This window comes from Mobula birostris, chromosome 4 (assembly GCF_030028105.1).
Source record: "Mobula birostris isolate sMobBir1 chromosome 4, sMobBir1.hap1, whole genome shotgun sequence".
NCBI lineage: Eukaryota > Metazoa > Chordata > Chondrichthyes > Myliobatiformes > Myliobatidae > Mobula > Mobula birostris.
In genome coordinates, this window is record NC_092373.1 from 10220909 (window position 1) to 10244516 (window position 23608).

The 23608-nt window shown below is 42.6% G+C and overlaps 1 protein-coding gene across 1 annotated transcript; it reads right to left on the reverse strand.

The window, feature by feature from the left end:
• Nucleotides 1-806: 806 nt before the first annotated feature.
• LOC140196158 (extracellular calcium-sensing receptor-like) lies at nt 807-20375 on the reverse strand. Its single transcript, XM_072254903.1, has 5 exons — nt 20106-20375; nt 18292-19125; nt 14392-14619; nt 1800-1923; nt 807-1714 (listed from the first exon to the last, which is right to left on the reverse strand). Exons 1-5 carry the CDS (start codon nt 20358-20360, stop codon nt 807-809), a joined length of 2349 nt encoding a protein of 782 aa, XP_072111004.1. The 5' UTR covers nt 20361-20375.
• Nucleotides 20376-23608: the final 3233 nt, after the last annotated feature.

The window sequence follows — 23608 nt, forward strand, 5'->3', positions numbered from 1 at the left end:
ATATTGCAAAGTTATTTCCCATGGTAGGGGAGTCGAGGACAAGAAGGCATGACTTCAAAACTTGAAGCACGTCGAATTATAACAGAGATGCGGTGAAATTACTTTAGTCAGAGGGTGGTAAATCTGTGGAATTTGTTGCCTGGAGCGCCTGTGGAGGCCAAGTCACTGGGTGCACTTAGAAACATGGTGCCATAGAAAAAACTACAGCTCAGTACAGGCATTTCGGCCCACAATACTGTACTTAACCTGGACTTACTTTAGAAATAACCTACGGTACCCATAGCCCTCTAGTTTTCTAAACTCCATGTAGCTATCCAGATATCTCTTAAAAGACCCTATTGTTTCCGCTTCCACCACCATCGCCGTTTGCCCATTCCAGGCACTCACCACTCTCTGCGTAAAAAAAAAAATACCCCTGATATCTCCTCTGTACCTACTTCCAAGCATTTTAAAATTGTGCCCTCTCGTGATAGCTATTTCAGCCCTGGGAAAAAGCCTCTGACTATCCACACTATCAATGCCTCTCATCATCTTATCTAAGGCAGAGAGGTATAGGTTCTTGATCAGCCAATGCATCAAAGGGTATGGGGGAAAGGCGGAGAACGGGGTGGCTTGAAGAATAGGATCAGCCCATGACTAAATGCCGGTGCAGACACGATGGGCCGAATGGCCTACTTCTGCTTCTATATCATATGTTATTATGGTCTATCATTGAATTTGGATCGCATCAAAAGGATTGAAAACTACATTTAATGAACGATGATTACACACACGGATGTGACAAAAGTACAAACAGACGCTGGCAATTAAAGTGACGTCCCTTTCGCCATCATGTATTTCTTTGTATTATACTCTGGTTTCAATAAGATAATGTAACATTTCGGTGCGAATATGCAGACGAGCAGGCCGAAGCTCGATGCCCAGATGGCGAATACTTCTGTAGCTACGGTGTACTTCCCTGGAGAGCTTACGTAAGCTGGAATAAAAGTTATCCAAACAGCGCAAAAGATCAGCATGCTGAAGGTGATGTACTTGGCGTCGTTGAAACTGTCCGGTAGTTTCCGGGCAAGAAAAGCAAGCACTAAACAAACAATGGACAACAGTGCAATGTAGGCGGACACTAAGTAAAAGGCGGTCAATGAACCCACGTCACATTCCAGAATAATCATGTCTCTGTAATAACTCATGTTTTTCAGTGGGTAGGGAGGTGACACTCTGAGCCAGATGACGCAAACTGAACCTTGCAAAATTGTAAGCATAAAGACGCCCAGTCGTTGCTGCCCGGGTCCGAACCAGTTCATCACGCTGCTGTTGGGGAGAGTTGCTTTAAAGGCAGCCACGACAAGGATGGTTTTGCCCAAGATGCAGGAAATGCAGAGAACGAACACAACTCCGAATGCTGTCCGACGCAACATGCAAGACCAGCCGGATGGTTCTCCAATGAAGGCGAGCGAGGAAATAAAGCAAAGCAGGAGGGCGAAGAGAAGCAGGAAACTGAGTTCCGAGTTGTTCGTTTTAACTATGGGTGTTTCTCGATACCGGTAGAAAATGGCAGCGGTGGTCAATGTAAAACACACTCCCACTAGAGCAAGCGTCACTAATACAAATCCCAGAACATCTGTAAAGGAAAGAAACTCAACCGTCTTCAGAACACATTGGGTTTTTGCCTGATTGGACCAGTGTTCCCAAGGACACGTGATGCAATCTGTGGAATCTGGAAACATAATCATTGGATATGAAATTGTGTGGAAGGTGGTATTGCAGAAATGGGAGACAATGCTATTTTTCTCAACACTTACCAGTGGTGTTGCTGATCTCACCATCGGCGCAGTCTGCACAGTCAAAACAACATATCGGCTGTCCTTTCCGGCTTACCTTTCTTGTTCCAGGAAGACAGGGTTCTGAACAAATTGCTCGCGGGATCTGAAGCAACAGAAAACATCTTGATGCTATCTATTACATGTGTAAATAAGCCCATTAATCATGCTAACTATTTTTAAAAAAAGGCTTGAAAAGGAGCTTGAGAGGTAAAAGGAAAATAAATGTCTAGTGAACCTTCAAATAAGTAGATTCTGGGCAATATTATTTTTGACGGATATGGAGCAACTAACGGCGGTGGCTAAAATGGCTGTTTGACAGAATTGGAGAAGCAGGGTTGTTTTGGCGCAGGCAAAGAAGATGATTTCGAGAGTTCGAAATCAGGAATAGTTGACTCGAAGTACATCAATAAGGAAGAATAAATGGTTACAGCTCAATTAACACCCACGCAAGAGTGCGCATAAAAGCACAGACAGTAAACTATGTGGACCAGAGTGAGATTTCCGGATGGTATGTTGCCTCTCTAGTGCCAGAATTCTTAGGTGGGAGGGTGAACTTTCAGAGGTCATGGTCAACGTCGGTACCATTAATATAGGTAAGAAGGATGTGGAAGTCCTGGAAACTGATTCAGGGAGTTAGGTGCTAAGTTAAATGCCGGGACCTCCATATTTATTATGTCAGGATTACCAACGGTTCCACGCACTGATAGGACTAGAAGTGGAAAGATTATGCAGTTTTTAACACGTATCGATGGAAGTTACTGCAGGAAGGATTCCTTCATATTTTTGGATCATTGGATTTTCTTCCAGGGAATTTGGGACCTGTACAATAGGTACAGTTTTCACCTGTAATGGAAGAGGACTAATATCCATGAGGCAAGATTTGCTGGTGCTGCACTGGGGTAGTTTAAGCTCGATTTGTAATATGATGGAGATCAGCGGGCTAGTGCAGATAGCAAAGTGGTCGTTTGTATCTATGTGGTTAAGCCTACATGCCAAGTGTGAAATCAGAAGTTTGAGCACGGTGGGACTAATGTTGTGCGTTGTGTATATTTCAATGCAATGAGTTTTGTAGGTCATGCGCTGACCATAGAGTATGGATCTGTACATGGGAACATGACATTGTAGCCAATAGTAAAATTTGTTTGTAGGATGAGCAGTTCAGTAATCTAGGTTTCCGTTGTTTTATCGTGAACGATCGGGAGGTGTTAAAGAGGTAAGGATGACGTTACACGTCCCAGCAAACATAGGTTAGTGCTTAGAAAGGACTGACAAGAGACCTTGTCTACTGATGTCATAAGGGGGGCACTGGAAGCGAACCCAATGCAAGAAACAGACACTGAAGTACTCGGAACACGACATGACTAGAGACTAGAGATAGTGACGTGACTGGATGCAGTCCAAAGTTGCCTCACATGTAGGTAGGGTAGTTAAGAAAGCTTATCGGGTGTTGACTTTCATAAGTCGAGGGATAGAGTTTAAGAGGAGCGATGCAATGATGCAGCTCTATAAAACTCTGGTTAGACAACACTTGGAGTACTGTCAGCAGTTCTGGTCGCCTCACTGTAGGAAGGACGAGGAAGCATTGGAAAGGGTACAGAGGAGATTTCCCCGGATGCTGCCTGGTTTAGAGAGTACGCATTATGATCAGAGAGCTAGGGCTTTACTCTTTGGAGAGAAGGAGGATGAGAGGAGACATGAGAGAGGTGTACAAGATAATTAGAAGAATTGATAGAGTGGACAGCCGGCTCCTCGTCCCCAGGGCACCACTGGTCAATAAAAGAGGACATGGCTTTAAGGTAAGGGGTGGGAAGTTCAAGGGGGATATTAGAGGAAGGTTTTTTACTCAGAGAGTGGTTGATGCGTGGAATGCACTGCCTGAGTCAGTGGTGGAGGCAGATACACTAGTGAAGTTCAAGAGACTACTAGACAGGTTTATGAAGGAACTTAAGTTGGGGGTTATATGGGAGGCAGAGTTTGATGGTCGGCACAACACTGTGGGCCGAAGCGCCTGTAATGTGCTGTACTATTCTATCTTCTATGTTCTATGTTTATCTAGGAACAACAAGGCTCCGGTCTTGCTGCAGAGGTAGAACTTGATAGCGATACAGACAAGGACACAGGCGAGGTTGCAGGCAAGGGTTTAGGCAGCGTTTTCAGGCAAGGCAAGGCTTCAAGCAGAAGGTGAAGGGAAAGGAAGGGAACAGTCCAGCAACTGAAGCTGAACCAAGGAGCTATTTATGTAGCCAGGCCAAAATCAGAATATATGTGCCTCAATTAAGGCACACAACAGGACTAGGGAAAACCGGAAATCCTGGAATATGGATCGATGGACTGGACCGTGAACCGGAATGCGGACTTCTCGTATCCGACCATGATAACTGAAGCTATTTGGATGAAACTGGGGAATAAGAAAGGGATGACCACATTAACAAAGTTATATTGTCGACGCCCCAATAATCTACGGGATTTAGAAGAGCTAAAATTTAGAGAGTTCGTTGACTCTTTCCAGAAACAGAATTTTGCGATAGTAGTTGATTTTAACTTTAAGTGTATTGACTATAACTCCCATACTGTAAAAGTACTGGATGGGAAAGAGTTTGTCAACTGTATTCAGGAAAGTTTCTTTCATCAGTACATGGAGTTCGCAACTGGAACGAATGCGATTCTAGATCTTGTATTAGGGAATGAGACGGGGAATGGAACAGGTATCTGCAGTGGAACACTTTTCATCTAGTGGTCATAATGCCCTTAGTTTCAAAATAATTATGGACAAAGATAGGTGTGGCTTGTCCGACTACTTAGTCAGAGCATGTCCAATCGACGATGGCCTTATCTCCCTTTTTGTGCCAGTTCCCCTTCACCCTCCATTGTTTTCGAATATCCATCTGATTCTCTCTTAAAGATATTTAATTAAGTTCCTTTCTCCACCCTCGGGCCAAGAATCCCGGAGAATCACGAACATCTCAGAAACTAACTGTCTATGCATCTCAGCTTGAACTGTTGACCGTCTTACTTCGGAGTTGTTTTCCTTTATTTGATAGTCTCCAACCGCTCAATCGACCTCACCATCTACTTTTCGGACCTATATATCTGAATAAGGTCATCCCTCCTTCGTCTAAACTCCAAGAGAACAGACAGAATTGTCCAGAATGTCCATTACAAATTAAGTATGTGAATTATCAGCAATATCTGTTCCACAATGTTGCATTCGATATTGGGGGATAGTGCAGAGTACACCCTGACCCCAGCGTGCAGCATTCTCAACCAATTATTATTGACAACCCTGCCTATACAGTATGTGAACTTCTCCCATCGGGGAATGGCTAACTTATTGTTATTGGAATAACACTATTAGCTACCAATTTTCCTCCTTTTCACCAATTCCTTTAAAAAAATTAGTCTCATTTCAAGAAATGCTTTCAACATTGGAACTCTCTGAAAACACGAAGTCCAACGTAGGTCAGAGAGTAGATTAGGTGCCAGCCCGGCAAAGCGAGGATTATTCTGTCTCTTTAGTCATTGCCCCTGAGCTACAGTATTCATTCATATAGTATATTCCTGGATCGGACAGATAATCATCCCGATTTGTATAGGTTCTGGGAAGAGTTGAAACCAATCGATATTCTTCAACAGGTGCGGCCACCTCTGGAAAGTGATCATTATCATGAAGATCAGGCCACTCTATATCTTTCTCTTCCTTTCATGGTCTTTAAAGGAGCCCGAGTACACGTCTACTCCACCTAAATTCACCTTGTGATATTCTAATCACAAATGATCTTCCCGCATATTATTCCTTTACTGAGTTCTTCCTACACCCAAACAGCTTTACCACTTCTGAGGGCACACAAAGAATTTGTTCTTCATCTGTGGTCATGCATGCTCTTCAGTTTCTAACGCTGTTTTGTTTCAACACTTCTCACTTTGTCTAAATACAGAAAGTAATGTTGGAGAAGGTAAGGAAAATTGGACAGGCTTGTCCTCAGCCTCCGGCACACTGACAACATTTAGAAACATAGAAACATAGAAAATAGGTGCAGGAGTAGGCCATTTGGCCCTTCGAGTCTGCACCGCCATTTATTATGATCACGGCTGATCATCCAACTCAGAACCCCGCCCCAGCCTTCCCTCCATACCCCCTGATCCCCGTAGCCACAAGGGCCATATCTAACTCCCTTTTAAATATAGCCAATGAACTGGCCTCAACTGTTTCCTATGGCAGAGAATTCCACAGATTCACCACTCTCTGTGTGAAGATGTTTTTCCTACTCTCGGTCCTAAAAGGCTTCCCCTTTATCCTCAAACTGTGGCCCCTTGTTCTGGACTTCCCCAACATCGGGAACAATCTTCCTGCATCTAGCCTGTCCAATCCCTTTAGGATTTTATACGTTTCAATCAGATCCCCCCTCAATCTTCTAAATTTCAAGGAGTACAAGCCCAGTTTATCCAGTCTTTCTTCATATGAAAGTCCTGCCATCCCAGGAATCAATCTGGTGAACCTTCTTTGTACTCCCTCTATGGCAAGGATGTCTTTCCTAAGATTAGGGGACCAAAACTGCACACAATACTCCAGGTGTGGTCTCACCAAGGCCTTGTACAACTGCAGTAGTACCTCCCTGCTCCTGTACTCGAATCCTCTCGCTATAAATGCCAGCAGACCATTCGCCTTTTTCACCGCCTGCTGTAGCTGCATGCCCACTTTCAATGACTGGTGTATAATGACACCCAGGTCTCATTGCACCTCCCCTTTTCCTAATCGGCCACCATTCAGATAATTATCTGTTTTCCTATTTTTGCCACCAAAGTGGATAACTTCACATTTATCCACATTAAAATGCATCTGCCATGAATTTGCCCACTCACCCAACCTATCCAAGTCTCTCTGCATCCTCTTAGCATCCTCCTCACAGCTAACACTGCCACCCAGCTTCGTGTCATCCGCAAACTTGGAGATGCTGCAAATAATTCCCTCATCCAAGTCAATAATATATATTGTAAACAACTGGGGTCCCAGCACTGAGCCTTGCAGTACCCCATTAGTCACCGCCTGCCATTCTGAAAAGGTCCCGTTTATTCCCACTCTTTGCTTCCTGTCTGCTAACCAATTCTCCATCCACATTAATACCTTACCCCCAATACCGTGTGCTTTAAGTTTGCACACTAATCTCCTGTGTGGGACCTTGTCAAAAGCCTTTTGAAAATCCAAATATACCACATCCACTGGTTCTCCCCTATCCACTCTACTAGTTACATCCTCAAAAAATTCTATGAGATTCGTCAGACATGATTTTCCTTTCACAAATCCATGCTGACTTTGTCCGATGATTTCACCGCTTTCCAAATGTGCTGTTATCACATCTTTGATAACTGACTCCAGCAGTTTCCCCACCACCGACGTTAGGCTAACCGGTCTATAATTCCCCAGTTTCTCTCTCCCTCCTTTTTTAAAAAGTGGGGTTACATTAGCCACCCTCCAATCCTCAGGAACTAGTCCAGAATCTAACGAGTTTTGAAAAATTATCACTAATGCATCCACTATTTCTTGGGCTACTTCCTTAAGCACTCTAGGATGCAGACCATCTGGCCCTGGGGATTTATCTGCCTTCAATCCCTTCAATTTACCTAACACCACTTCCCTACTAACATGTATCTCGCTCAGTTCCTCCATCTCACTGGACCCTCTGTCCCCTACTATTTCTGGAAGATTATTTATGTCCTCCTTAGTGAAGACAGAACCAAAGTAATTATTCAATTGGTCTGCCATGTCCTTGCTCCCCATAATCAATTCACCTGTTTCTGTCTGTAGGGGACCTACATTTGTCTTTACCAGTCTTTTCCTTTTTACATATGTATAAAAGCTTTTACAGTCAGTTTATATGTTCCCTGCCAGTTTTCTCTCATAATCTTTTTTCCCCTTCCTAATTAAGCCCTTTGTCCTCCTCTGCTGAACTCTGAATTCCTCCCAGTCCTCAGGTGAGCCACTTTCTCTGGCTAATTTGTATGCTTCTTCTTTGGAATTGATACTATCCCTAATTTCTCTTGTCAGCCACGGGTGCACTACCTTCCTTGATTTATTCTTTTGCCAAACTGGGATGAACAATTGTTGTAGCTCATCCATGCAACCTTTAAATGCTTGCCATTGCATATCCACCGTCAATCCTTTAAGTGTCATTTGTCAGTCTATCTTAGCTAATTCACGTCTCATATCCTTCAAAGTTACCCCTCTTTAAGTTCAGAACCTTTGTTTCTGAATTAACTATATCACTCTCCATCTTAATGAAGAATTCCACCATATTATCGTCACTCTTGCCCAAGGGGCCTCTCACGACAAGATTGCTAATTAACCCTTCCTCATTGCTCAAAACCCAGTCCAGAATAGCCTGCTCTCTAGTTGGTTCCTCGACATGTTGGTTCAAAAAACCATCCCGCATACATTCCAAGAAATCCTCTTCCTCAGCACCTTTACCAATTTGGTTCACCCAATCTACATGTAGATTGAAGTCACCCGTTAAAACTGCTGTTCCTTTATTGCACACATTTCTAATTTCCTGTTTAATACCATCTCCGATCTTACTTCTACTGTTAGGTGGCCTGTACACAACTCCCATCAGCGTCTTCTGCCCCTTAGTGTTACGCAGCTCTACCCATATCGATTCCACATCTTCCCGGCTTATGTCCTTCCTTTCTATTGCGTTAATCTCTTCTTTAACCAGCAACTGGACTCTGCTGTTTGAACTCATACTAAATATAAATTCTGAGCGGCGGCATTGTCGGCCATTTTTTTGACGCGTGTGCCTGATATTCCACAGTGAGTGCACACAGCTTTCAGGTGCTGTATACTGCTGCTGAGGATGTAGAAGACAGCTTAGACATCTCGACATTCCACAGTGAGATTTCCCTTTTCCGCTCAAAGTGTGTGAGCCCGCAAGTTGCCATGGAAAGTCATGGTAGGGAGGTTCAGCATGTCTTTTTGCAGTTTTCTGCATGTTTCACATTACTCTACATAATCTTCCAGTTGTATGGTCAGATCAGACCACCACACAGACTACTTGATTGCTGGCGACATTTTCCTTGACAAATTATTTTGACTTCCATTGAAGCAGGAATTGAGAGTCTGGGGCCCTTTAACAGCAAATAGGTGAGTGTGTTTCTTTCCAGCCAATAGGTCTGAGTTCGTGATCTACCTTTCGAACTTCAGTCATCGAAGTGTTTCGAGTACAGGACCCTGGCTAGTGGCTAGTACTCCATTGGAAGTAGGAACTTACTTCATCAAGTAACAGCTGAAGCCTTCACAAACCCACACGAGTGTCAGCGTCTTCATTTCAATTTGGGCGTAATGCTGTTTCGTCTGTATCAGTGCACTTGCTGAACATGCAATTGGTTTCTATACACAGCTACAGTATTGCCCGAATACACCGCGGAGGCGAAAGGAAGAGGCGTCTGCAGACAGCATTGTTGCATTGTTTGACTCTAGAAACGCCAGTGTTAGCGGAGAGATACGCTCTGCTTTCAGTGATGAGAATTACATCTCCTGTAATGTGTTTCAGGTACAGACGTTTCTCCGAGAGGGGAGGTCACCAATTGGCTCTGTTTCCTCCGCCAAATCTGGAATTAACTTTCCCACCTGGCTTTGAAAGACACTTCGATATCTGTTACATTCGTAGGTTGTTCCATGTTCCTAACACTGGCCAGTTTTCTGAATCTGGTGACACTCCTTTTGAGGACAGTTGGTGGCCTCAGAACTTCCCCTCCAACTCTGCAAATTTACATTTCATTTTATTCATGCTGAACTCAGACTGTTTCAGATTTCACAAGGCAGTTTTCACTCTTTTGTCATATTCTTCAACTGAGCCTCCGAAGATGAGTTTATCAGCAATGCGGCGGACTACTCCTTACCGCCCCTTCAAAATTTGATTCATCTCATCTGAAAGAGCCAGGGACTGATTATATTGCCAAAGTAGGCCCTTGAAGACAGAGCTTTCATATGGTGTGATAAAGGCAATGAGCGTCTGTGACTCAGGATTTAAACTGATTTGCCAGAGCTCTGAGTTTGGATGTATTTTGATGAACAACGTTGCTCCAATCAGCATACCCAATGTGTTCTCAACAGAGGGCAGAATATACTTATCTCGCGTCAGTTCATTATTCGCTTTGGTTGGATCAATACAGATCATCACTCTGCCATCTCGCTTGGGAGCAGGAATACTGCTACAGACCAGTCAGTTCGTTCATTCACTCTAGCTATGATGTCAAGTGCCTCTATTCTCTCAGGTTCAGCATTGCCTTTATCATCAATAGAGCTGGTATATGTCTCGCTGTGGTCAGAGAGTAGGATGTCACTCCTGGCCTCGGATGGATAAGCGACTCACTTTATAACCATATAACCATACAACAATTACAGCACGGAAGCAGAACATCTCGGTCCTTCTACTCCGTACCGAACAGTTACTGTCACCCAGTCCCACAAATCTGCACTCAGCCCATAACCGTCCATTCCTTTCCTGTCCATATAGCTATCCCATTATACTTAAAATGACAATATCGAACCTGCCTTTACCACTTCTGCTGGAAACTCGTCCCACACAGCTACCGCTCTCTGAGTAAACAAGTTCCCCCTCATGTTACCCCTAAACATTTGCCCCCTAACTCTCAACTCATGTCTTCTTGTTTGAATCTCCCCCACTCTTAATGGAAAAAGCCTGTCCACGTCAACTCTATCTATCCCCTTCATAATTTTAAATACCTCTATTAAGTCCCCCTCAACCTTCAACGCTCCAAAGCATAAAAACCCAACTTGTTCAACCTTTCCCTGTAACTTAGGTGCTGAAACCCAGGTAACATTCTTGTAAATCTTCTCTGTATTCTCTCTACTTTGTTGACATCTTTCCTATAATTCGGTGACCAGAACTGTAAAGAATACTCCAAATTTGGCCTTACCAAGGCCTTGTGGAATTTTAACATTACATCCCAACTCCTATACTCAATGCACAGATTTATAAAGGCTAGCATACCAAAAACTTTCTTCACCTCCCTATCCACATGAGATTCCACCTTCAGGGAACTATGCACCATTATTCCTGGATCCCCCTGTTCAACTTCATTCTTCAATGCCCTAACATTTACCATGTATGTCCTATTGTGTTTAGTCCTACCGGAATGTAGCACCTCACATTTACCAGCATTAAACTCCATCTGCCATCTTTCAGCCCACTCTTCTAACTGGCCTAAATCTCTCTGCAAGCTTTGGAAACCTACTTAATTATCCACAACGCCACCCATCTTAGTATCATCTGTATATTTTCTAATCCGATTTAACACTCCATCATCCAGATCATTAGTGTATATGACAAACAACAGAGGACCCAGTACAGATCCCTGAGGCACACCACTAGTTACCGGCCTCCAATCTGACGAACAGTTATCCACCACTACTCTCTGGGTCTCCCATTCAGCCACTACTGAATCCATTTTACTACTCCAATATTAATACCTAACGACTGAACCTTCCTAACTAACCTTCCATGTGGAACGTTATCAAAGGCCCTACTGAAGTCCATATAGACAGCATCCACCGCTTTACCCTCGTCAACTTTCTTAGTAACATCTTCAAAAATTTATTAAGATTTGTCAAACAGGACCTTCCACTCACAGATCCATAGTGACTGCTCCTAATCAGACCCTGTCCATCCAGATAATTATGTATACCATCTCTAAGAATACTTTACATCAATTTACCTATCATTGACGTCAAACTCACAGGCCAATAATTGCTAGGTTTACGCTTAGAACCCTTTTTAGAAAATAGAACAACATGAACAATACGCCAATCCTCCGGCACCATCCTCGTTTCTAATTACATTTGAGATATTTCTGTCAGAGCCCCTACTATTTCTACACTAACTTCCCTCAAGGTCCTAAGGAATATCCTGTCAGGACCCGGAGAGTTATCCAGTTTTATATTCCTTAAAAGCGTCAGTACTTCCTTTTCTTTAATCATCATAGTTTCCATAACTTCCCTACCTGTTTCTCTTACCTTACACAATTCAATATCCTTCCCCTTAGTGAATACCGAAGAAAAGAAATGGTTCAAAATCTCCCCCATCTCATTTGGTCCACGCATAGCTGTCCACTCTGATTCTCTAAGGGATGAGTTTTATCCCTCACTATCCTTTTGCTATTATTATAACTGTAGAAACCCTTTGGATTTATTTTCACCTTACTTGCCAAAGCAACGTCGTATCTTCTTTTAGCTTTTCTAATTTCTTTCTTAAGATTCATTTTACATTCTTTATATTCCTAGAGCATCTCATTTACTCCATGCTGCCTATATTTGTTGTAGATATCACTCTTTTTCCGAAACAAGTTTCCAATATCCCTTGAAAATCGTGGCTCTCTCAGACTTTTAACCTTTCCTTCCAACCTAACAGGAATATAAACATTCTGTACCCTCAAAATTTTACCTTTAAATGACCTCCATTTCTCTATTATATCCTTCGTATAAAACAAATTGTCACAATACACTCCTTCTAAATTATTCTGCATTTCCTCAAAGTTAGCCTTTCTCCAATCAAAAATCTCAACCCCGGGTGCAGACCTATCCTTATCCATAATTATATTGAAACTACTGGCATTGTTGTCACTGGACCCGAAGTTCTCCCCAACACATACCTCCATCACCTGACCTATGCCATTCCCTAACAGGAGATCCAACACTGCTTCTTCTCTAGTTGGTACCTCAATGTATTGCTCCAAAAACTATCCTGCACACATTTTGCAAACTCAGGCCTGTGAACAACGCTGGCTACTTCCAATGCACTCAGCATGGTTTGCTGAATATAACGTTGTTCTGAGGTTCAGCTTCTCGATGGCATGTCATCCCAGTAGTGGTGAGAAGAGATTCAGGGCAACACAGAGATCCTCTTATAACTGTTCTGCATTTTTACTTCTGGAAATAGTAAAAATTCCTTTCCTACAGAGCTTATGTTGCCCTGTTCACATGATAATTTTGTTTGTTGTCTTTCGCGTAATGTTTGCTTTCTTCGGCAGATTTAAGAACTGACATTCCTAGCTGGCTGTGGCATATTCCCTAGTGTTCAGTTTGAACATCACTGCCTCATTTGAACTTAGAGCCCGAGGTAAAACCCCGCTGTCTGAACCAAGGTTTTCTTTGAGCTCCTTAAGAATTGTATCTGAGTGGCCCTGGACTTTATGTTGATTAGTTGTATTGCATTGGAGGTATTTCACTTTGTTTGCTGAACAGAGCATTAAACAAAGTGCATTGGAATGCCAACTTGCCGCATCTTCTGTAGTTGGATATTTTATTGGTTCTTTGTTTTGCTTGTCTGTTTGTTGAGCTCAGCTCTAATGTCACCTCTTTTTGTTGTCTTTCTAACTGCACCTTATTTATACGCTTCTTTTTGTACAGTTTCCAGCTTTACCACACCATCGATTTTGTGCCAGACTTCTGGATTTTGCTAACGAACATTCTCACTCTGCCTGACCATAAAAATAGCTTTCTCTATTGTGAGCTTAGCCTGCAGCTGAAGTCTGTCTGACAATTTGGTTTCTTGTCGCTTATCAACAGTCGTGTCTCTAATAATCTCATCTCTCAGATATGCATATGGACAGTGGTCTGACAACCTAGCTCATGTTTACTGGAGTTCAGTTTTACCCGGTCAGATATTACCTCTTATTTCCTTTGAAATATTATCTGAAATTATCCTGCATTGTGTTGTACTCCTTCTGAGCATCTGTTAGTCCTAATCCAATCATGATATAAATCAGCTGTTTCCTTCATGTCCTCCACGGATATCAGTGTGATTACCTGAGCCTCTTCTAAAGTCTGAATGAGACTGCTTGCAAACCTAATTCTCTCGAAGTGTCTGAGATTTAGAGATTTAGAGAAATTTAGAGAAATTAACTGTCTCTGTGGGCTTTATTAGCTATGTTAGTATAGATACTCCACGTCTTTGCTCCATTTTGCTGTTTGTTTATTTATTATTTTATTTATTTGGAATATTAAAGTCTTCCTTTTCCTCCCAGACACTTTGACTGACTTCTTTGAATTCTCTGCTGTGTCTGTGTCTCTCTGCAATTCCCTAGGCTAGAGGTCCAGGGTGTATTACAATTTCTCCACTTTCAGCTGTCTTTCAACGGCGTTTCCTAGCAGCTTCGGCCTATCTCAGGTGAGGCCTCTAGTTATCGAAGTCGCATAGGCAGTTTTGGTTGAAAAGTCTCCGGATATTCTATGCGAACAGGAACAGCCTTAACGTAAATTCTTTCTTGTTGTGGATCTCATTTGGTCTATATCAACAGTTCATTGACGATAAACCAGTTCTGACACATTGTTGCATTCAATATGGATGGATAATGCAGAGCACACCAGCACGACAGCATGTATAACACTCAACTGAACTCTATTTACAAACCTGATTGCACAGTACGTGAACCCTTACCAATGTGGGGACGACTAATGTAGTGACATAAGATCAACACTATTAACTACTACTACACACCTACTACACACATATGCAGCCATTTTCCATTCCAAGCGAATATTAAAAGAAGGCCATACCGTATTTTCGGTCGTGCTCCACATGATATCTCCGACATTCATTAATAGTTCCTGCCCTGGCTTTGCGGAGCCGTCATAATATCCGACGTTTACAATGTCAACGCCACCCTTGATTATCGCTTGTAAGTTCACGATTTCGTATCTTGGAACCGGGTCTCCATTTTCATCAAAATATACTGTGTCTCCAGTTTTGGCTGTGAAATTGACAGTGCGGAGGTAGTGCAGTAACTGGTGAGGGAAGGGTAGGGAACAAAAAACCTGAGGCTCCTCTTTAATCAGTGTGTGGATACCGTCGACATAAATACAAACAATCAAATTTGCTGTAAACGTAAATAATTCAAATGTGCACGATGACAAGTGCAACATAAAGATGGTACATATATTTGAAATTGCCGTCGGAGGGTGGCTATTTTTAAGGAATAATATAGTTGTCGGTGATGCCCAGATGTAATCACTGAATAAGAAAATGTGTGTTCTGGATCTAAAATAGAGTTTCAAACTCGTACTCCAGGACTGTACGTCACTGAGAAACCAAAGGGATGCAGACATAGAAACCCTGAAAGTACAGCACAGAAACAGGCCTTTTGACCCTTCTTGGCTGTGCCGAACCATTTTCTGCCAAGTCCCACTGACCTGCACAAGGACCATATCCCTCCATACACCTCCCATCCATGTATCTGTCCAATTTATTCTTAAATGTTAAAAAAGAACCCGCATTTACCACCTCGTCTGGCAGCTCATTACATACTCCCACCACTCTCTGTGTGAAGAAGTCCCCCGCCAATGTTCCCTTTAAACTTTTCCCCCATCACCCTAAACCCATGTCCTCTGGTTTTTTTCTCCCCTTGCCTCAGTGGAAAAAGCCTGCTTGCATTCACTCTATCTATACACATCATAATTTTATATACCTCTATCAAATCTCCCCTCATTCTTCTACGCTCCAGGTAATAAAGTCCCAACCTATTCAACCTTTCTCTGTAACTGAGTTTCTCAAGTCACGGCAACATCCTTGTAAACCTTCTCTGCGCTCTTTCAACCTTATTTATATCCTTCCTGTAATTTGGTGACCAAAACTGAACACAATACTCCAGATTCGGCCTCACCAATGCCTTATACAACCTCATCATAACATTCCAGCTCTTATTCTCAATACTTTGATTAATAAAGGCCAATGTACCAAAAGCTCTCTTTACGACCCTATCTACCCGTGACGCCACTTTTAGGGAATTTTGTATCCGTATTCCCAGATCCCTCTGTTCCACTGAACTCCTCAGTGCCTTACCATTAACCCTGTATGTTCTACCTTGTTTTGTCCTTCCAACGTGCAATACCTCACACTTGTCAGTATTAAACGCCATCTGCCATTTTTTAGCCCATTTTTCCAGCTGGTCCAAGTCCCTCTGCAGGCTCTGAAAACCTTCCTCACTGTCTACTACACCTCCAACCTTTGTATCATTAGCAAACTTGCTGATCCAATTTACCACATTATCATCCAGATCATCGATATAGATGACAAATCACAATGGACCCAGCACTGATCCATGTGGCACACCACTACTCACAGGCCTCCACTCAGAGAAGCAATTCTCTACCACCACTCCCTGGCTTCGTCCATCGAGCCAATGTCTAATCCAATTTAACACCTCTCCATGTATACCTACCGACTGAATTTTCCTAACTAACCTCCCATGCGGGACCTTGTCAAAAGCCTTACTGAAGTCCATGTAGACAATATCCACTGCCTTCCCTTCATCCACTTTCCTGGTAACCTCCTCGAAAAACTCCAACAGATTGGTCAAACATGACCTACCACGCACAAAGCCATGTGGACTCTCCCTAATAAGTCCCTGTCTATCTAAATGCTTGTAGATTCTGTCTCTTAGTACTCCCTCCAATAACTTACCTACTACCGACGTTAAATTTACTGGCCTATAATTTCCCAGATTACTTTTCGATCCTTTTTTAAACAACGGAACAACGTGAGCCACTCTCCAATCCTCCGGCACCTCACCTGTAGACAGCGACATTTTAAATATTTCTGCCAGGGCCCCTGCAATTTCAACACTAGTCTCCTTCAAGGTCCGAGGGAACACCCTGTCAGGTCCCGGGGATTTATCCACTTTAATTTTCCTCAAGACAGCAAGGACCTCATCTTTTTCGACCTGTACAGTTTCCATGATCTCACTACTTGTTTCCCTTAATTCCATAGACTTCATGCCAGTTTCCTTAGTAAATACAGACGCAAAAAACCTATTTAAGGTCTCCCCCATTTCCTTTGGTTCCGCACATAGCCGACCACTCTGATCTTCAAGGGGACCAATTTTATCCCTTACAATCCTTTTGCTCTTAATATACCTGTAAAAGCTCTTTGGATTATCCTTCACTTTGACTGCCAAGGCAAACTCATGCCTTCTTTTAGCCTTCTTGATTTCTTTCTTAAGTATTTTCTTGCACTTCTTATTCTCCTCAAGCACTTTATTTGCTCCCTGCTTCCTATACACGTCATACAACTCCCTCTTCTTCTTTATCAGAGTTGCAATATCCCTTGAGAACCAAGGTTCCTTATTCCTATTCACCTTGCCTTTAATCCTGACAGGAACATACAAATTCTGCACTCTCAAAATTTCTGCTTTGAAGGCTTCCCACCTACCGATCACATCCTTGCCAGAGAGCAACCTGTCCCAATCCACGCTTTTTAGATCCTTTCTCATTTCTTCAAATTTGGCCTTCTTCCAGTTAAGAACCTCAACCCTAGGACCAGATCTATCCTTGTCCATGATCAACTTGAAACCAATGGTGTTATGATCACTGGAACCAAAGTTCTACCCTACACAGACTTCTGTCACTTGTCCTAACTCGTTTCCTAACAGGAGATCCAATATTGCATCCCCTCTAGTTGGTCCCTTTATATATTGATTTAGAAAACTTTCCTGAACACATTTTACAAACTCTAAACCATTTAGTCCCCTAACAGTATGGGAGACCCAATCAATATATGGAAAATTAAAATCCCCTACCACCACAACTTTATGTTTCCTGCAGTTGCCTGCTATCTCTCTGCAGATTTGCACTTCCAATTCTCTTTGACTATTGGGTGGTCTGTAATACAATCCTACGAATGTGGCCATACCTTTCCTGTTTCTCAGCTCCACCCACAAGGACTCAGTAGACAAGCCCTCTAATCTGTCCTGCCTGAGCACTGCTGTAATATTTTCCCTAACAAGCAATGCCACTCCCCCACCTTTCATTCCTCTGCCTCGATCACATCTGAAACATCGGAACCCTGGAATATTAAGCTGCCAGTCCTGCCCCTCCTGTAGCCAAGTTTCACTAATTTCTACAACGTCACAATTTCACGTGTCAATCCACGCCCTCGACTCATCCGCCTTCCCCGCAATACTCCTAGCATTGAAATATATACACCTCAGAAAATTTTTACCAGCACTCACAACCCTTCTATTAGTAGCCCTGTCCTCTGTACAGTTCGTTGGAAGCTGCCCTCTCAACGTTACCTAATAAGGAAAGTGACAATGTCCACAGGTATCTCCAATACGAAAATCAGGAGAGTTTTGCTAGTGACCTTGCCAACATTCATCCAACGGTCAATACACTTTGTAAACGTTCTATGCCTGAATCACACTGTTATTAGGGAAGATAACATATTTGTACATTAATCGTTAAATTCCAATTGAATAATAAATTGGCATAAAAAAACATTGGAAAACGTTTTATGAGAACAGACGTTTCACCATCAAAAAGGCACTTTTTTGCGAAAATACTGTGGCCAATGGTTGAATACAGGAAAATTAAAATGGAACGCAAGATATATTTCAAAATGTACTCACATCTGTTGGCCTTCTTAATGATTCGAATGCTTGAGAAAAGTAATTACATGCCTACCTGCCGTGGCTCGAAATTTGCAATATGTGCACATGTGTTATTCATGAACGGACCGTATCCTTCCACACAAGTTAATAGACTGTGGAGCGCGTGAGCGATGGAGTAGACCGCAGTATACACGTGGTATGAACTCCCGTCCATTATTGCCGGAAGGTAGGCATTTTCTATCCATTCCATCTGCTCCTTTCCTGTGCATTTCCGCAATCGACTTGAAGAGTTCCCCGGGCTTGTCCCGTTGTCTCGAGTAAAAGAGCAGGTGAATAAAGTTTCCCAGAACTCCATCACCAAAATATTGCCAGGGAAGTTAGAAGGATGTACGTTATGCAGATAACCTCTCAGATCATTTATCTCTGTCCTTCTGGTTGCCGGTCCGATTGCTCCTGCGAGATAAGTTACGCGTTCTTCAGGGAGGAGAAGATCTGCTGTCACCCATGCCTCACTTCCAATCCACTGTATACCAGTTACATTTTGACGCAAAATTTCGTTCAATAGAATTCGCATATCACCAACGTTAGCAAAAGCCACTACTAATTTAGTGGACGCCTGTTTAGTCACCTGGACAATTTTTCTGATTTTCTCTGGCGGGTCGGTCCTGTAAAATGACTCAGAGTAGGCAATGCACACCCCCATTTTTTCTATATGTTCCATAAATCCTTCCATTCCGAAATTACCATAATCGGTGTTGCTTCTAATAGTTCCAATCCAAGTCCATCCAAATGTCCACACCAGTTCAGCGAGAATTTTGGATTGGTATTGGTCGCTTGGAATAGTTCTAAAAAACGTAGGGTATTCTCTCTTATCGCTGAGACAAGAGCATGTGGAGTAGTAGCTAACCTGTTGAGAAGGAGGCAAATAGATGAATTTTACTGCAAGTAAAACGTTTATAAATAATTCTATGATTGTATACAACTGTAATATTAAGCATACCACATGAAGAATATACAGTATGTTACTGGCATAATTTAGAACTTTGCATAAGCGATTTAATTATTACTGTTTAGAATTTTGGTCGCTTAATTATAGGAAGAATGTAGTGGCTTTGAAATTGGTCCAGCGAGGATTACGGGGTTGCTATCTGGATTAGAGAGCATGTGGTGCAATTTGTACAAACTTGGGTAATTTTCCCTGGAAAGCCGACGGATGAAGGGAGACATGGTTTAAATTTATAAGATTACGAGAGAGAGAGAGAGAGAGAGAGAGACAGGGAGAGAGAGAGATGGAGAGATGGTGGGGGGGGGGGGGAGTACGCTGCCCGTGATTTTTCTTTTGTTAGCGGTGTTAAGATGTCTCATACACTGCTCTAGACATTTGAGGAGAGAGATAAGAGATAGAACAGAGCAAAGGACGTGTCTGGGGCACTTCTCCCCTCACAGTTTTCGTTGCTTGGAATATGATACATGGTGTGGCGAGGCGTGTGAATACGATAGAGGCGCCTAATAATCTCCTAGATGGGTCCGCGAAGAAACAGAGAGCGGAGGGACATTGGCATTATGTGGACAACCGGGCGTATGCTTGTATTGCAAACACGAGGAAATCTGCAGACGCTTGAATTTCAAGCTACACACATAAAAGTTGTTGGTGAACGCAGCAGGCCAGGCAGCATCTCTCGGAAGAGGTACAGTCGACGTTTCGGGCCAAGACCCTTCGTCAGGAGCCTTCGTCGTCCCGAAACGTCGACTGTCCCTCTTCCTAGAGATGCTGCCTGGCCTGCTGCGTTCACCAGCAGCTTTTATGTGTGTTGTATGTTTGTATTGGTGCTAATAGGGAAATGGTACCGCTATGGTACAATTACAATTGAATAGCTGTGACATTACCAGCGGAATCCCGAAGGAAACTAGTGTCCTAGCGGTTACGATAGAATTCGTAGACACTTCGCATCCAACAATGGCAGCGACGTTAGAAGAACCTCTGCATTCAGGGTATTCAATTGCTTCTTCTCCATTGATCAAAGCGAGCGCTGCTTTCGAGGCGATCGTGGGGGATGAACAGTCATCGTGGATCTGATACCCGAGTGTGATCTCCGGGAGGAGATTCTCATTCTGGTTTATTTCTTCAATTGCAAATATCATTGTTTGCGCCAGTCGGAAGTTTGCAAACCAAAAACTGTGGAATTAATGTAAAATGAGAATATAAAGTGTTCAGGTTCAAGGTGTCTGTACAACAGGACACAGATTGTTCAGGTGATGACAATTTCCCTGGTCGTCATGTAATAGTCAGTTTATTGACAGAGAATGACCGAAAAATTCCACGAGGTGTGCTATGTTCTATTATCGCCGACGAGAGATCTTATGTACACAAAATATGGCAATTCAATGTGTTGGTCAGCCCGCAACAAGGAATAGAAACACAAGAAATGCTACAGATACTGTAAACACTGCGTAACACATATCAAATGCTGGAGGAAATCATGAGGTCAGCCAGCATCTCTGGACAAGTATGCATAGTCGACGTTTCATGGCCCTTCAGCAAGACTCATTATGATAAATGTACTTGGTATCTTGAAGTAATTTTCGTCATTATTTCTGAATTGTATTCGAATTGTGTGATACCAATTAATTGTAAATACACATAGAACGCAGAAGAGTTCAACATAGTTCATAGAACAGTTATTGCACTGCTTAATTAATGGCTTAGTAAATTAATCTCCTCTGCGAACACAAGTTCCTTATTTCCTAAATTTTCTGCACATTCATGTGCATATCTAAGAACTCATAAGCGCATATAACGTAACTACCCCCGCCCCAACCCCTAGCAGAGCATTACATGACTCTCTCTATAAAGTAACTTACCAACTTAACTGTTTTCAACTTATTCCCCTCCGACATTAAACTTATGTCCTGTAGTATTAGCCATTTCCAACTAGGGAACATTATACTGGTTGTCTGATTGCGAAATCCGGACGGCGAAACACGAATGTAATCTCCGTTGAGAAACTGGCTTAATCTGGCATTTCATCTTTGACACTGAATAAATTTATCAATGAATGATAAAATGATCCCATCCGGGTGCAGCATGGCTGGGTATCTGGGATCGGAAAAAAAACCTGCATGGTGTTGAGGACACATCTCAGTGTCCCACGGAATCTATCAACTCCAACGCCATCTCCTCTCCCCAACTACCCATCTTCCCTTTCACCTCTTTTCACATGTCAGCCAGCGGATTGTGCACCTTCTACTGTCGGCTGCTTATGCCTCTGTACAGATACTGCTGAGGTGTTAAGTACGAAACATCGACCGCCTTAGATTTCAGCCAGGAACTAGTGACATCTCCTGCCTATTTCATGATGACTGACGCTGCTAATTAAAAGAAAAGCATACGAGCTATTGGAGGAACGACATGGATCAGGTATGATGTGGTCACAATGGAAGGTCTCCGCCCGAAACGTTCATTTCTTTCCAAAGATTCTGCCTGTCCACCCCTTTCCCCACCGAGTTCCGCCAGCGGTTAGTATTTATTAACATAAAGACCCCAAACGCTGTCATAAACTGTCTTTTACGACTCCACTGATTATATCTTTCATAGAACACCCAGCACCTGCCACGGAATAGACAACAGTACAATGTGTAGCATCATAGTGGATAATCGTGAACTGGTGCAGAACTTGCTTTGTTCATATGACTGTATGTCAACTTTCATTTGACTACAGAGTTTCAGATGCGGCACTGCGGTACATAATTTACCACTATCTCCAGCGAATGTATACCAGAAGTCGAAACACATATTTAACGTGTTCGTTGACTAACAAACATATGCTTTTAACGGCGTAAGAGACATTTGCGAACATTGAACTATTTTACGTTCATTCACAAAATTTAAAATGACTATCCCACCATTCCTAAAGAGTACCATTAAAACTCAATGATAATATTATATATAACTTTTTAGATGGTAATTAGCTCCCAAATTGAAAGATCTAATCAATGTGTAAAAACAAATTATACCCGTCGGACTGGTAATAAATTGCCTTTCTACGAGAGGTTAACTTACACACTGTGTTTTTTGGGGAAAATGTAAGTGAATGCAAATCGTGAATCTGATCCAAATGCATTTGGAATATTCCGCCAAGGATGATATCTCCATCCTTCCACAGATCAGGCAAATTGAAATTTGCTCGACGTTTGCAACGGACCCCATGCGTTTCTGGTGATGCGACGAGCAGCAGCAAAAGCAGAAAAGGAGACATTGATCAATTGCACCAAGCTGTTACGATTGAAGGGCAGAACATATATTCATATAGTCTCAATGAAGATCCGAAGATGTCTCAACGGGCTTTACAACTGCTACAATTATGTGTGATGTGTCATGTCTCCAATGATGGCAGTTTACACAAGGGGCTCATGTATTGTTATGGGTACATCTGGCTAAGAGCTGTGGAATTTTCCATATGGTTAATAACTATATCTAATAACATGAGGTAAATCGGCAATCCCAGCAGAGTAAATACTTTCGAAACAAATTGGAAGGAAACTCCAGTGTATGCAGGATTCCTGCTGAAAATAATTCACACCTGATATGCTATTCAGTGGTTACTCACCTTGTCCCACCATGAACAGTTGGAGGAAATACTAAATTAAATCAAAGCTATAGAAAATAAGTAAGGATACAAATTTCACAAGTATGGCTGTGTCGCAAAAAAGGCAACAGATTCCAGGCAACAACCAATCCCGTTTGACCATTTGCAATCTCTTATATCAGTAACAGGATTTTGGTGTCCAGTATTCACTGTAGCAAACACTTGGGAAGAACTGGAAATAGCAGACAAAATTAAAGTGTGGAGGAACTGCAGTGGGGGGCTGATACTGAGCACGAATGGTGCTCTGGACATAGCAACACGTCTGCCATGAGTACTCACAGCACCGAGGTCACCCAGAGCTACGTCCTCTGCCCTTTACTCTACTCGTAGTGTAATAGATTACTACAGCACCAAAATGGAGGGTCAGTTAGAATTGATGAAACAGGTAGGATACAGAACGATTTAGGCAGATTAGGAGAATGGGCAAGAAAGTAGCAAATGAAATACAATGTTGGAAAATGCATGGTCATGCACTTTTCTAGTAGAAATAATTCGATGTTTCTCATGGCGGGCGAGTCTACGATAAAAGGGAACAGCCTCAATACAAAGGGGCGCTCTTTCAAAACAGAAATGCGGAGAAATTTCTTTAGCCAAAGGGTGGTGAAGTTGTGGAATTTGTTGCCACATGCAGCTGTTGAGGCCAGGTCGTCGGGTGCATTTAAGACAAAGACTTGTAAGTTCTTGATTGAACATGGCAGAAAAGGCCGGGAAATGGGGTTGAGGAGTAGAAAAGAAACCGGATAA

Bases quoted from the DNA above. Each gene is read 5' to 3' on its own strand.
- LOC140196158 (XM_072254903.1), bottom strand. From the start codon at position 20,360: ATGATATTTGCAATTGAAGAAATAAACCAGAATGAGAATCTCCTCCCG. The intron at 19,126-20,105 runs GTAATGTCACAG...CCTTCTCAACAG, and splicing joins TTTCCTTCGGGATTCCGCTG to GTTAGCTACTACTCCACATG. The intron at 14,620-18,291 runs GTAGGCATGTAA...TTCCCTCACCAG, and splicing joins CAAATTTCGAGCCACGGCAG to TTACTGCACTACCTCCGCAC.